The 14686-nt window shown below is 35.9% G+C and overlaps 2 protein-coding genes across 8 annotated transcripts in view; one reads left to right on the forward strand and one right to left on the reverse strand.

Moving 5' to 3' along the window:
• The window catches only part of LOC133835085 (unconventional myosin-VIIa), a 67319-nt gene that overhangs the window by 38660 nt on the left and 13973 nt on the right, over window positions 1-14686 (reverse strand). The window contains exon 2 of the mRNA XM_062264949.1: window positions 1356-1391. The gene's annotated coding sequence lies outside the window, so the exon portion shown is untranslated. The remainder of the gene's footprint in view (window positions 1-1355; window positions 1392-14686) is intronic.
• The window catches only part of LOC133835087 (slowpoke-binding protein), a 51401-nt gene that overhangs the window by 17957 nt on the left and 18758 nt on the right, over window positions 1-14686 (forward strand). For 2 of the 7 annotated variants that reach the window (XM_062264952.1, XM_062264953.1), the window contains exons 1-3: window positions 2434-2456; window positions 3711-3787; window positions 13260-13819. In XM_062264952.1, the coding sequence (XP_062120936.1) occupies window positions 3782-3787; window positions 13260-13819 (566 nt within the window). In that variant the 5' untranslated portion in view covers window positions 2434-2456; window positions 3711-3781. Of the gene's footprint in view, window positions 1-2372; window positions 2457-3710; window positions 3788-13259; window positions 13820-14686 lie in introns of those variants that run through there. The other 5 variants (XM_062264954.1, XM_062264955.1, XM_062264959.1 and 2 more) reach the window with 3 other exon arrangements.

Here is a 14686-nt window from a genome sequence, read left to right on the forward strand (position 1 = left end):
GCAAATTTGCCGGCACTATTTTTGGCTTCTTAAGCCGCGCGCTTAGTGTGCTGGAAATTAAATTAATTCTGTGCTCAGAGTCTGCACGAAAAGTTAAATGTTAATTCCCCAACTATATATAGTAGTTCATAGAGTGGAAAATTCCGCTGCGTTGTCGCAACAAGTTTCGTGCTAAATGATAACACTCTTTTCTGACCTGGGCTTAGTCTAGTGGAAATTAAATTAATGCCAAAAGCTTAACAGCCAATTGAGTGATACAATCTTTTTGAATTTTCCCCGTAGAAATTTCAAAAAGGTAGACAATCATATTTGATATGCGTGAAAAGTATAGACTGTCCTTTTCTCTCTCTGCTTTTGTCTCTTAAATTATGCGTAAGCTGCCGTGAAATTAATCAAAATAAGTTAAGAAACTTGACAAGAGTTTGGCATATCTGCATACTCCTTCAGTGAATTATCCGAGACTTGGTTGTGGGTTGACTAAAATCTACTCTCAAGACAGCATGACAGCAGCTCCTTCAATGGATGGAACGTGTGTCCAACTGGCGAAAGTTCAAAGTTCAGGCGCGTGCCGAACGAGAGGCGACACGAAACCGAGAACATGACTGGCATTTCCGAGACTAAATCAACAGTTTGCCATTTGCTCATCTCTCATCTCATCTCCTGCCCACGTTGTGTAAATGCCAAAAGCGTGCAAAAGCCAAAAAAAGAAATCCCTTCCTCTTCTGTCTCTCTATACAGCATCCACATTCTGTCATATTTGCACTGCGTTGCTTTCATGGTCATAATGATAATTGCGCAGCGCAGGCAACGCACTGGAACATTTTTCGAAACACACACACTCCATTGAGCAAGTTCTCGTAAATCAAACGCAGTGATTCGTTCTCCTCCCCCTAAACCTCAAACTCCAAAAACCACCCAGAACACACTAGAACACATCCAGTTGGACGTCCAGCTGAGCAGAGACGAGAGACTTCTCTTCTCTGACTCTGCTACCGAAATTAAGTGCTCTTGAAATTCGATGAGGGAAGCTAATCTGTCGGTTCACTCAATCAGAGAGCAGAGTAGAGAGAGAGAGAAAGAGAGCATCAAATGTTAACGCCATTGTTTGCATTCGGGCAATTATATTTAGTAAAACAAATCAATGAAATGTAATGAGCCGGATATTGATGTACACATTACCTCATAACATATATATAAATAGTTAACGCTCTAACTGAGACATTATGTGTGCTGCACATTAAATCTCAATCACTTGGAAGGGGATTAAATGGCCAACACAAATTGACAAGATGTCAGATAAGAGAAGTCTACAGCAGACAACTAAATTTAGTAACAAAGGAAGTCATTTCACTTACCACATTTTAGAGATGAGAACGTGTCACATATTTTAACTGAAATAAACAAAGAGATTGCATTATAGATATAGATATTCATTTCTAGAAATGTTAACAACATTGTTTAGAAACTAATATAAAGATAAAGCACACAACGTAATCAACATTTATATCCCAAACTTAATAGTAAATGATTGCTTGATTCCGTTAGCGTGCTTACAACAATTGAGAAAACTAAGTGGCTGCAACATTCAACATTTAAATGTCAATTACGCTTTATTATAAATTAAATAACTAATCGAAATCTGATAGCTTAACAAACAGGAAATTATTGTTGCCGATTAAAATAACGATCTCACAACATTTAACTAAAGGACATCAATTCTTTATTATAAAATAAATATTAAAACACAATATGAAATTAGTGATAATACCTTAAATTAAATGCAAAGTGAAACGCTGCAGCGCGCTGGTCTATTAAGTTTTATTAGAATTTAAATACTAAAATTTTAGTGATTTCTGTATATTAAAAATCCCATGCATATTAAGAATAACTTATTGCTGCATCAATAAGGAACTAAAAAGTCAATTAAGTTTGATTAGAACTTAAATATTAAATAAATTTCTATCACAATACTGAAAATCACATCAATTTTATTATATCTTAACTATCAACCAGAAAATCGAAAACTTAAATACTAAGAATATACCAACTTCTATTTATGACACCAAGTCTAACAAATTGCTACCACAACACTTAACTAAAAGCCAATTAAGTTTTATGATATCAAATCGAACTCTAACACCAAAAACCACATAGAATTTATTGTGTTGATTTAAGCAAAGTTGCGGAAACTTAAATTAAATAAAAAGCCATATGCAGTGTACGAGTATTTAATAAAAAGTTAATAAAGCATTTATTGGGCTTCAACTTTGGACTTTGTTGTTGATGTTTGGCATCAAAACTTTTCCATTAATCAAAGTTTGTATTTTCATTCGTTTCATTTTCTCGATTTTCCGTTTCTCCGACTTTTCCAGCAGACCCACTGTGACGTGCATAAATGAAAGGAACGTGCGATGCAACTGAATCCAAGCAAACATACTGAAACGCACTACTGGATTGTGAGTATATTGCCTTGAACTTTTCACCAACATTTTATTTCCTTACGGTTTTTATTATAATATTCACGCGACAACGTCGCGACGAATCGTAAACTTTATTGCTGGGCCAACTTTAAGACTCTCTCCCTCAACATTCCCCGCAATTATGGTGCCATTAATATTTGAGAGAAAAAAAGAAAAGGCAGGAAAGGAAAAGTGAATCGTTGCCAAAAGTGCAGATGGCAGAATGGCAGGATGCAAGCCAGGATCATATAGTCGAAAAAGGCTAACGTTGCACATTGTTCGTGTGGGGGCCCAAAACAGATTGGCAGCCTGCCAGTTTCACTCAGAACTTCGCTTCTAACAGCAGCAGCTGCTGCTGCTGCAACTGCAGCTGATGTTAGGGGAAGGAATCAAAAGACAAAAGCCGACTAGCAAAATGTCTGCACACAAAACTGGCGATAGAATTTTATTGTGCTGAAATTGTTGGAAAATTACAAATTGCCGAGCACAAAAACTCCGTGTCCCGTGCTCTTCACTTCGCCCCACCTCGCCTCGATGACATGTGCCAGGCAAGACCGCCTTTTGATGGTTTCATTTAGCGGCTTTTCACAATGGCGAAAATCTGTGCTAAACACACACACATACACAGAGAGAGATGGAAACTTGTCTAATGGTTATTTTAGAGGCCAATGCACTTAATTAACTGCTTCAAGATTGTTCCGGTTTCCGTTTTCCTATTCCTATTGCAATTTATTAGACGAACATCGCCAGTGACACATTTATCTTGCTCTGGACTCAATTTAATAAATCATCTGTGTGTGTTTTTCTCTTTGAGTTGGGGTCAGTGATGCGACAGATTCGTAAAACTGATTTCTATGGCCATGTCACACAGTTGGCCTGGCTTCGATCCAAAAATGCCAATGCAATTGACATTTGGGTTTGCAAAATTGATGATGTGCCAGCCAGCTTATAATCCAAAAGGTTTCGCAAACACTCACACACAATGACTTGTGTTGGCGTCAAAAAGCTATAGCAAAACCCTTTTAAATAGAAAGAATTGAAAGAAACTTTGGCAAACTTAATGAAGCCCATAACTTTTGGGCATAAAGCTGTTAAGTGATTCCTCCTCCAACATGACATTTCACTCTAAAGACAATCAATCAAGCGTATTCAATTAAATTGATGAAGCCACTAAAGCGAATGACAATTAATGGAAAGTGAAAAAAGTGCATCTTATAAAAATATGTTTTTTTATTCTCTGCTTTTTTTCAGACCCTTTTTTGGTGTGCCTTGGGAGGTTTAATATTGGGTGGAATCGTTGTCATTTCTTACTGGATACGACGATGCAGGTATGTAAAGCGTACTATAAAAATCATCAGTTACATCATTTGGCAACAATGTTATCCAATTAGCGGCAGACACGTCTGCGAATTCTTACGCATTTTTTCCAGGAAACTTTTGAGAACTAAATTAAACAAAACATAGTTTACTTTGTGTGTTATGGTTGTGATTTTTTTGCCTTTTTGTTGAAATTGTCAACGCACTAAGTCTCGCAGCACGTGACTGTCAAAGCGCAGACAACGTGCAGCAAGACGAGACTGTGGTCGGGGTTTAAAAGAGGCCTATGACTATGACTATGACTAGTATGACAATGAGCCAGCCCCACGTGAAGCAACTGAGCGACTCAGTCTGAGGCATTCCAATGCATTCAAAGGCTGCCAACAGACAGCTGGCGCCAGACAGAGACAGAAGGAAAGAGCGAGTAGCATTAGCAAAAGACAAAAGCTGCCACTCTCGGTCGACGGACAGAAAGCCAACTGAATAATTCAAGTCGGCAATTGGACTTGCCTGCGGCAATTAAGTTAATGATGCAAGGTCACTGGAAGTGGTAGCCACAGCTCTCTCCTCCTCCCCTTCCCAGTTCCAAACAAAATAAACAAAAAACAAAACGAACTGCTAAGAGAAAGGGGCGAAGCTAGCGTACTCGCTGCTTTTAATACCCGCTACCCATAGGGTAGAAGAGTATTAAGACTTTGTGCCCCAGGAAATGTGTGTAACAGGCAGAAGAAGTCATCTCTGACCCTATAAAGTCTGTCCGTACTAGTTCTCAGACTGACAAGCTGGTATATTTTATACTCTATGGTATATTTTTGGAATGTGGTGCAATTTCGATATACTGAAAATATAGTATTCGGTAAATGTTTAGTATTTTAGTGGTATATTTTCGGTATATTTGTAGAATGCAATAGTGAGTGTCAGACAGACAATCTGGTATATTTTATTCTCCATGATATATTTTAAATGTAGTGCAATATTGATATACCAAACATAGACTTCAGTATATTTCAGTATTTTGGGTATATTTTTGGTATAGTTGTAGAATGAAATACTCTGATATATTTTGAATGTAGTGCAATATCGATATACCAAATATAGAGTTCGGTATATTTTAGTATTTTGTGGTATATTTTTGGTATTTTTTCTAGAATGTGGTTTTATTGAAAATGCCTAGCGGGTATCTCACAGTCTAGCACACTTTAGTTATTTTTTTGCTCTGCTGCCACCCAAAGAATGACGCAGTTGACATTCCAAGGCGCCCGAGGCGCCGAGAGGATGGGTGTGGTGACCACTAAGAGCACCGCCGAGGGGCCTATTACGATGGTTGGCGCCAGTTCGTCCCTACACTAGCACTCACTCACACACACTCACTCACTCACACACCCATCAATTTATTAAAGGACAAACGCACAAAAGGACAACTGGCATGGCCCAGAGAAAGAAATGTAGTTTGTGCGTTTGTGTTTAGTTTCCCTTCGGCTGCGTTTTATTTCGTTTCGTGTCTTTCACGCGAAACCTAAAGGCCAACGCTTCGTATACGTAATATACATATAAACACAATGTATGTGTGTGTGTTTGTGTGTGTGTGTATGAAAAACTTTTCCAATTTCCATATGGAACTCACAAATAGGAAACAGCAAACAGTAAGCGAACAAACAAACTGAAATATTTGCATACAAACGAATGTCCTGCGACCAAAATGTGTGCCCAGTGTGCACACACAAACCCATACATATATGTGTATGTATGTATGTTTGTGTGAAGCTCAGGTCGGTAGCATCAAGTGGAGGGAGTTTTTCGGCCGCACGACGAAGGGCGGCAGCAGCAAAGGTAAACAGTCGTTGAGCGGGTCATGATTAATGTGTCACGAAGTGGACATCGCGATTCTTTGCGGCTGACATGGCACAGTGGTCCAAAAAGGTTTACCAAAAAGTACCCTAAACGATTATTAATTGCCTCGACTAATGGGTAAAGGAGTCGACTAGACTTTGGCAAACATCAAAAGACTGCTTTAATGAGTTCAATGTTGCAGAAATTTGCAGCTGATGCCAAAGGCTGCTTGGACAGTCAGAATAATATTATTTTAAAGAAAAATAGTATGCCTAAATGAAATTGAAACAAATTCAGGTTTTCACAATATGCCTTGAGGCTTGCATAATATTTGAATGTTTGAAAGCAAATGCAAATAAGTTGATGTTTGGTTAGCAAAGAATAAAAAAAAATTCAAAATAGTTGAATTCATTTGTTCACTCAAAAAAAAAGAAATAAATAAATATGAAATATTTATATTGTTCAATATATGATTTAAATAAATCAATAAGTAAGAAATAGTTACATTGAACAATATAATAGTAAAATCCAAAAAATTAAAAATGTTGTATACTGTTCAGTATATGAATTGAATAAATCCACATTGATTTTACAAAAGTATGAACTACTTTTAATAAAAAAAAAAACTTTTGAATTTACATTACTTAAACATGGATGGAGTTTACACATAAGTTCAGAAAACTTAAACTTACATTACTAAATCGTAAAAAGAAATTACTAATAAATTCAAAGTATTTAGAATAGCCTTACTTAATCATAAATTCAAATTAATTATAAATTGTTAACGTCTTCAGAAGTCTTATGAAAAAATTTCCATTACTAAAACATAAATAAAAAAATCGTATAAATTCAGAATACTTAAAATTACCCTACTAAACATAAATAGGAAAAGAATTAAATACCTTAATTTACATTACTAAATAATAAGCAGAAATTACGCTTTAATTTTTAGAATTTGCATTACGAAAACCATAAATAGAAATTACGCATACAATAATTCCGCCTTAAATCAATTGCTAAATATTTACATAACAAAAATCGAAGTTACCCCCTGAAGATAACCCAACTCTTTTAGTTAATCGATCAACCGGCTAAGCACCTCTTCCCTAGACATTGTCTGACTAATATTCATTGTGGCTTAATCGCTTCAACAAAACTAACATTTGATGGCTACATGCATCCATACAAACTATGCTCAAAGAGTATGTAATTCCCAGTGAATACAATGAGGCAGCGTGCAACGATCGATCAAAACAATTAAATCTGATTAAGCCGCCAGTTATGTCCCTTTCCCCAATGATGTGTAACCACGGTAAATTGTACATTGTTAACCCATTGTCAAGAGAAACAAGCTGACATGCCGAGTTCAGCATGAAAGCCATGTGTTTGCTGTCGCCAGCAAAAGAGAGAGACAGAGGGGGAGAGAGAGAGAGTGGGAGGAAGGAGAAGTGCTAGACGTTGGGGGTCAAATGAAGACGAGCAAATATAAAATGGAATGGCGACAGAGAGCGAACAACAATATGAGTCAGTTGGAAATTGTCATAAAAATTAAAAATCAATTTTTATAATCCAGTTAGAGGGGGGCAACAACAACAACCAAGAGAGAGAGAGTGAGACAGAGAGAGCTAGAGACTTGGCTGATATGAGGCACGCAAACATATCGTAGAAAACCACCCACAATAAACACGCACACACAACGAACGAGCTAGACACACACAGAGAGACGTTGGTTGGACGACGTCGGGACGACTGGAATAAAGAAATTTCATAGTTTTCGCTTTAACCGAAACGATGTTCGAAATTTACCTTCATTAACAGACGACTTGACGAACCGCGTGGCCGCGTTTTTATTTTGTCGCTCTAGCTTCAAACTTAGCAAAAAAAAGAAAAGAAAAAAAAAACGGGCTAACATTCTCGTGCGTGTCGTGCGACAAAAACACACAAAAAAAAAGTTTCAAGTTGTGGAAAAAAGTTTTGCGAAGCAAGTGTTAATCCGTTGAGACAGCCTTTGAAAACAAAACTCTGGCATTAATTAAAAATTAATTTCGATTTTCGCGTAATTTTCATATGAAATGACTTCTATGCTAATGAAGCGATCGTTAACTGCGCCCATCATCATCATCGTGTTAACAACCGCGCCTTAAAGATGATTACCACGAAGTAAACTCTGTCCGCAGGTGCATTTCTCTCTTCCAAGTGTCAAACGTGCTTTTTTGGCTTTTCCTCCTTCTATTCTCCCCACTTTCTCCACTTCCCATTCACACGTTAAACAAAACAGCAAACTTCATTATTTTTTATGTGCAATTGAATTTTTGGCCTTTTGGCATTTTCGCTCTCGCTGGCTTGATTAAGCGTGGCGCGACTTGTGGCGGCAATGAAAGTTGTTCTTTAAGTGCCTGACGGGCGATTCCGGTTAACGTAAAAAAGCGTACAATATAAAGAAGAAAGTATGAAAGTTTTATGGGACAGCGAGCAGAAAAATGACAAGATTTATAGCTGAGAAAGAACTAAAGTTTAAAGTTGACTAACTTAGTGGAGCTGATAATAGAGAAATTCGACTTTGCAATAAGAAAGCGCATAATAAATATTTGGGAGTTACTAAGCAGTCAAATAATAGATTAATTTATGGGTACATTAAGAAATAGTTTATGTAGCAGCAAACTCATTTCAAAGACAAATTAAATAAAGAAGGAATTTCTAAAGAATTGATATATTATTAAATTAAATAGTTGAATTAGAATTTGAAGTTTCTTAAAAAAATATTGAGTTGAAGAGTTTTATATATAGCAGTAACTTTCAACCTGCCAACAAAAGCAAAAGAAATAAGAATGATGAAACAATATATAAAATAACAAATCTTTAATTTCACTTGTTTTTAGAAATTATTGAGTCAGGTTTTAAAAGTAAAACAAAATAGTTTGAATGGTTTAAAATAATGGAAACTTTTAGCAGGCAAACAACAGCAAAAGAACAAAAGAAATTAAATACATTTTAATTCTATTTTCTTAGATGATATTGAGTCAGTTTATAAACGAAAGACAAAATAGTTTAAAGAGTCGAAAATAATGAACACTAACGAGCTAGAGACTAAGGAAAATCTATGCAATTCAAAGAAATCGAAAAATTTTGAGCTGATTGTCTCAGAAAATATTGAGCCAAGTCTTAAACGAAAGACCCAAAAATATGACTGCAATTTAAGTAAATAAATGCATCTTTCGATCTAACAAATTTCGAAGGAAATATTGAGTCAGGTCTAAGGCGAAGAGCACAACGAAAAAGTTTACTATAGACAGCACGGAAGCGCATAAAAATATTTATCACAAAAGTAGGCGCGATTTTATCGCAAAACTATTGCTATTAATAAACTTGATATATGACTAAGGTCGCTAATTTATCGTAAACCTCACAAAGCCAGACCAAAAAGTTAAACACCAAATTTGTTGTGTGTACGTTTCAAATAATCCCGATTAATGCGCCGAGTGTGTGTGTGTGTGTGTGTGTTTGTGTGTGATGAGTAGACTAACACAATGGCGAAAGGGCAGAAAAGACAATTGTGAATAATTTGCTATTGGCGATAGCAATCTACACACAAGTGGCAGAGCAATAAAAACACACACACACACACGCAGTGAGAGAGTTGATCAGAATACTATATATGAATACTCCCAATGATATAACGAACACGTACGGATTATGAAATATGAAAAGCTCGTTAATTTCATAGCTCTTTGGTCGCCTACTCAGCTGTGTGTGTGTGTGGTTGTGTGTGTGTGCTGGTGGAGAGCGCAACGTTCGTGCCACAAACAAATTGACAATTTAATTTGCAATGGTACAATAAAAGTGACAGGATAATGCAATAATCGAAATGGCTATAAACTCGTATATATCACTGACACATTGCCTTTGACTTTTACCATTTCACATACTCGTCTGAGCAATTACAAAAGAAATGGCAGCCCAAATGCGGAGAACGGGAGACAGGGGGGGAACCACTTCAAGGGTGCAGCAGTCGGCCTGGAAAAACGTAGAAATTGATTCGAAAATTTGCTTGCTTTTATGCCAGGCCAAGCCAAGCCAAACATGACAACCAAACCTGGCAAATTGGAATGCGAGCGACTCACGACGCACACCTGGCGCAAAAAGAAAGCAAAGCACAGAAAAGAAAAGACAACACACACTAGACAAGACAGCACAAAAGAAAAATCAATAAGCCTCAAAAGCGAAATGCCAAAATAAAAACAAGTAAGAAAGGTACAGTAGAATGTACTTGACTGTGAGATACCCGCTACCTATTTTTAATGAAAACAAAACAGAGCGTTAATATACAGCAAAAATACCAAAGTACTACATTCAAAATATACCAGATATACCAAAGCAAATAAGACCAGATTAATAGACCACAAAAATAATAAAAATATACCATATGACATATTTGGTACATTAATAAAATGCATTGAAAATATACCATAGAGTGTAAAATATACCAGATTGTTAGCCAAAGCAGCTAAGAACTTATTGCAGTAGGCGTAATTTGGCAAACACAAGAATTTATTAAATAACTTCTACAAATTCAAATTCTCAGGAATTGTAAATATGTACTATAATTATTATTTTCTGTACCAAAGTGTAGCGTGATAAATAAATAAACTTGATCTCCATGCAAACATTAAAGGTGCTGTTGGAAAAGAATTATATCTCTATTGTTTAGAAATCTGTGTTCATATAGACGGACAGACAGACAGCCGGCTGTTGACACTGATCAAGAATATACTTTATTAAGTATAGGTATGGAGATTTCAATACATTTTCAGCAGGCACAAAATTATAATACCCTTCTATCCAATGAATAGTGGGTATCAAAAGAAAAATAAAAAGAATAATAGTAGCAAAGGCATTGCGAATGTCGAGCATTTCGCGCGCCTGATTAGATAAATGTTGTTGTTGCTGTTGGGCGCAGGTGGCAGAGCTTGCAACTAAAATGAAGAAAATCAAATACGATTAAATCCACAGACAGCCACAGCAACAGCAACAACAACAACAAGAACGTTGCGAATATGCAAGTAAAAAGTGGGGGAGCAAAAAAAAATAAAATGTAAAATTAGAATCAGAATTAGACAATTAGACAAATGGCGAAGACGCCTCGGGGCTGAGACACGTGCAAAGCGGCACATGTTGAAGGGCCGTGCCACAGCTCGTGATGGGCAGGGCCAGGGGGAAGAGGAGGGGGAAGTGGGCATAGTATATGTGTGGCATATAGTGCTCAATGTCACAGCACACGCACACCACCAACAACAACAACAGCAACAGCAAGAAGAAGAACAACAATTGGAGGCACGGTGCGGCAAACGGGGCGTATGATTTATTTAAGCGTCCATTAAAGTTCTTGTCATTGTGTGTTGTTGCCGCCATTTTGTAGTAGTAGTTGTTGTTGGTGTTGTTGTTGTTGTTACTGTGGTTTCGTTTCGTGTGAAGGACATTCGTTGAACTGCACGCGTTGACTTTGTTGCCACAACATTGGAGCAAGAGCGAGAGAAATGTTTAGCTTGTATAAAACTTTTGCCAGTATTTTGGTTTTGACTCGCGTACTTTTCAATTAACACGCAGTGCAACACACACACAAAGTAAACATAATAATTCCCTATACACACAAATCGCATACCAATTTTAATTACAAATATTGAATTTCAAGTCCCAATGTCGAGTCTTTAATTGATAAAACAGCCAGGCGGCAGATGTTTCGCTCTCCACACACAAAACACACACAAATCCCTTTTGTAATTACAGATGCGTGCTTTTCGGTTCAATTTATCTATTTTCAAACTAATTGCGAAATCATTTGAAATATCAAATAATATTTTGAGGTCGGTCATTAAGCGATTATTAATTAAAAGATATTTGTTTAAACATGTGTTTAAGCCGGGACATTCAATGGGATTATGGCGATTTACAAAGCAGTAAAATGTGCTTAAATTGAATAATAACAAAAATTGCCAGCAACTAGTTTCATAAATTATTTAAAATTGGATATTGATTATATTCAAATATGAAATTAAAGTTGTTCGTCCGTTTAATATACAAAACTAATTACAATGAGTACGAGAAAATGGCTTCTAATAAATTTGTAATGTTATCATTTAAAAAAAGAAATACTTGAATTATTTATTTGAAAAATTAATCATTTAATTCCACATTCATAAAATTGTTTTGCTTTTATTAATATATATATTTTTTAGGAATAATACGGCATTTAAAATGTATTAGAATAACATTATTATTATGAATACCACAAATAATAAATATCGCATACAACAGAATTCAATGCCATGAAAAAAGTGCAAATTGAGAACTTCATTATAAACGTATTTAAGTGAAATGAACGCTCATCTTCCCCCACTATATTTTATTCCTATTATTGAACAACCCAACTATTGTGAATCAATTCGATAACATTGTAATCGAACTTCAGATTTAGGTGTCGCGCATTGGACTGTTGCTTGAGCGATCGGTAGGTAAATTCGCAAAACAAAAACCAAAAACCAAAACCAAAAAATCAATCTCTGCTTAAAGCCAAACAAAATGCCAAATGCCAATGCCAAATGTCAATGAAGCAAATTATTCAGTAAATCACCCCAAAAAACCAAATAAAAAAACAAATTATAAATGAAAAACAACAAATCACCAAAAACAAAAAGCAAAGACAAAAGCAATTTTTCAGTTTTCTCAACACAATTCTAGAAGCAATTGGCTTATCACTAAACTACACAAAAGACACACAGATGAAAGTCTGATTTATAATTTGCTTACACGCAATTTTGAATCTTAGCAAAATGCATCAATTTGAAACGCTTTTCTTATAAATATATACAAGTATTGGCTGCAATTAGTTTAGTTGAAGAAATTGAATCGCATGTTTTTATTTACATATCAATCGCTTAACATTTTGTTCACCAAATTTTATTCGAAACGAATTTCCATTTTTTTTCCATTTTGGATTTACTTTGATTTACGATTTTTCAATTTCGTTTTTCGGTTTTTATCAATGGCTGTCGATGCACAGCACGGCACAAGGCATAAATTGAACGAACAACCAAAAAAAAAAACCCAAAAAAAGAGGAAAAGCAAAGGAAAAGCCTTCGCAAAATGCTTTTGTGATTGTCATTCTCTTCCCCTTCATATATCTAGTTGAACGCAAGCAAATGTTTCATTTACAGCAAATTAATTACACACACACACATACACACAGAGAGACACAAGCGCACTCGTTATCGATTGCAGTGCAATTGAACTGTGCATATTGTGACGTCAGCAAAAAAAAACACAAATACAACAGAAGGCGTTGTCTTGAATTTAACTTGCAACTGCAACTGCTACTCGTAAACTTGCAACTTGCAACTTGCAACAGCAGCAAAATATTTGATTTTACTTTTCACGAATCGCTTTACTCAGTTCTCGTTTATTGTAATTCCCCTTTTGTTGCTGTGTTTCATACCGCGTGCAATGAACGAAAACAACTTTTATTAAAACTATTATTGCATATTTCTTTCCATTTCAAATTCAACTTTTGTTACCAAAACTAAAAACAAATAACACACGCTCACACACTTGATATCGTTTGATCGTTACTCGCGCCTTTTTGCTGTTGTCGATATCCAGGACACTTGCAGCGAAGTCGCCCCGCCAACGCTCCAAAACCCGGAGCCGGAGCTCATCATCAGCTGCCGTCGGCAGCAACAGCAGCAGCAGCTTCAACAGCAGCAGCAACTCATCCAGCAGCAACAGCATCCGCAGCAGTCGAAGCCAATACAGCCCGCAGTACAGAAAGTCATCACCAGATCACAATCATCGACGTCGTCGTCGACGCATGCTGCAGTGCATCAACTGAAGCAACAGCAATCCCTGCCCACCCCACTGCCCCAACAACAACAACAACAACAGCAACCAAGTGGAGAGTCGCATCTGCACTCGCATTCACACCATCATCACAACCACAATCCGCACGCCTCCAAATCCGTCTCGATACTCGTCTATAAAACGTTGAACACGGTCTTCAAGAGCAGCCGCAAGATCATCGTTCGGGTCTGTGAAGTGGCCAGCGCCAAAAAGTCATTCACCATGTTCAAGTTCAACAAAGCTGCCCAGCAGCAGCGACTCGATAATCGCGCCAGCGCCGTCACCGGACACGATCCCTTCGTCAGGCCGCCGGTGCCGGAAAAGTGAGTTCTCAACCAACGATCTCCCTCCCCAGAACCAAACCAACACCAAATGCAACCAAAGAAACTCTTAAGCAAGACTTTAACTATTTGCAAGTGTCGAAAAGGCAGAAATTCCATTTTGAATTTAAATAAATAATGTTGCAGTTGAATTACAAAATATCCAAAATATTGCTAGAAGTATTCTTTCAGAGTAAACCTTTAAAAATAATAATTTTAATTGTTATTTCTTAATATTAGTATTTTTTTGTAGTATTTATTTAGTACTCTTTCAGATTAAACCTTTTGAAAATAGTCATTTTTGTTACTATTTCTTAGCATTAGTATTTTTTCAATACTTATTTACCATTCTTTCAGAGAAAACTTTTGAAAATAATAATTTGAATTAGTATTTATTCGTGTTAGTATTATATCAGTATTTATTTAGTATTCTTTCAGAAAAAACTTTTAATAATAATAATTTGAATTAGTATTTCTTCGTGTTAGCGTTTTTTCAGTATTTATTTAGTATTCATTTGCAAAAAAAAACTTTTAAAAATAATAATTTGAATTAGAATTTCTTCGTGTTAGTATTTTTTCAGTATTTATTTAGTATTCTTTTGCAAAAAAAAACTTTTAAAAATAAAAATTTGAATTAGTATTTCTTCGTGTTAGTATTTTTTTGGTATTTATTTGGTATTATTTCAGAGTGAACTTAAAAAACCTTTTATATTTAGTATTTTATTTTATTTTAGTATTTAATGGCAAATAGTTTTAGAGAGTGTCAAAAATTCGATTTGAGTATAAAGAAAAAATAGTCCAAAAATATTAATAGTATACAAAATATTAATCTTCTTAATAGCAGTAATATAAACAGCAGACTTTAAGCTT

Source organism: Drosophila sulfurigaster, chromosome 2L, assembly GCF_023558435.1.
Source record: "Drosophila sulfurigaster albostrigata strain 15112-1811.04 chromosome 2L, ASM2355843v2, whole genome shotgun sequence".
In the NCBI taxonomy this organism is placed as follows: domain Eukaryota; kingdom Metazoa; phylum Arthropoda; class Insecta; order Diptera; family Drosophilidae; genus Drosophila; species Drosophila sulfurigaster.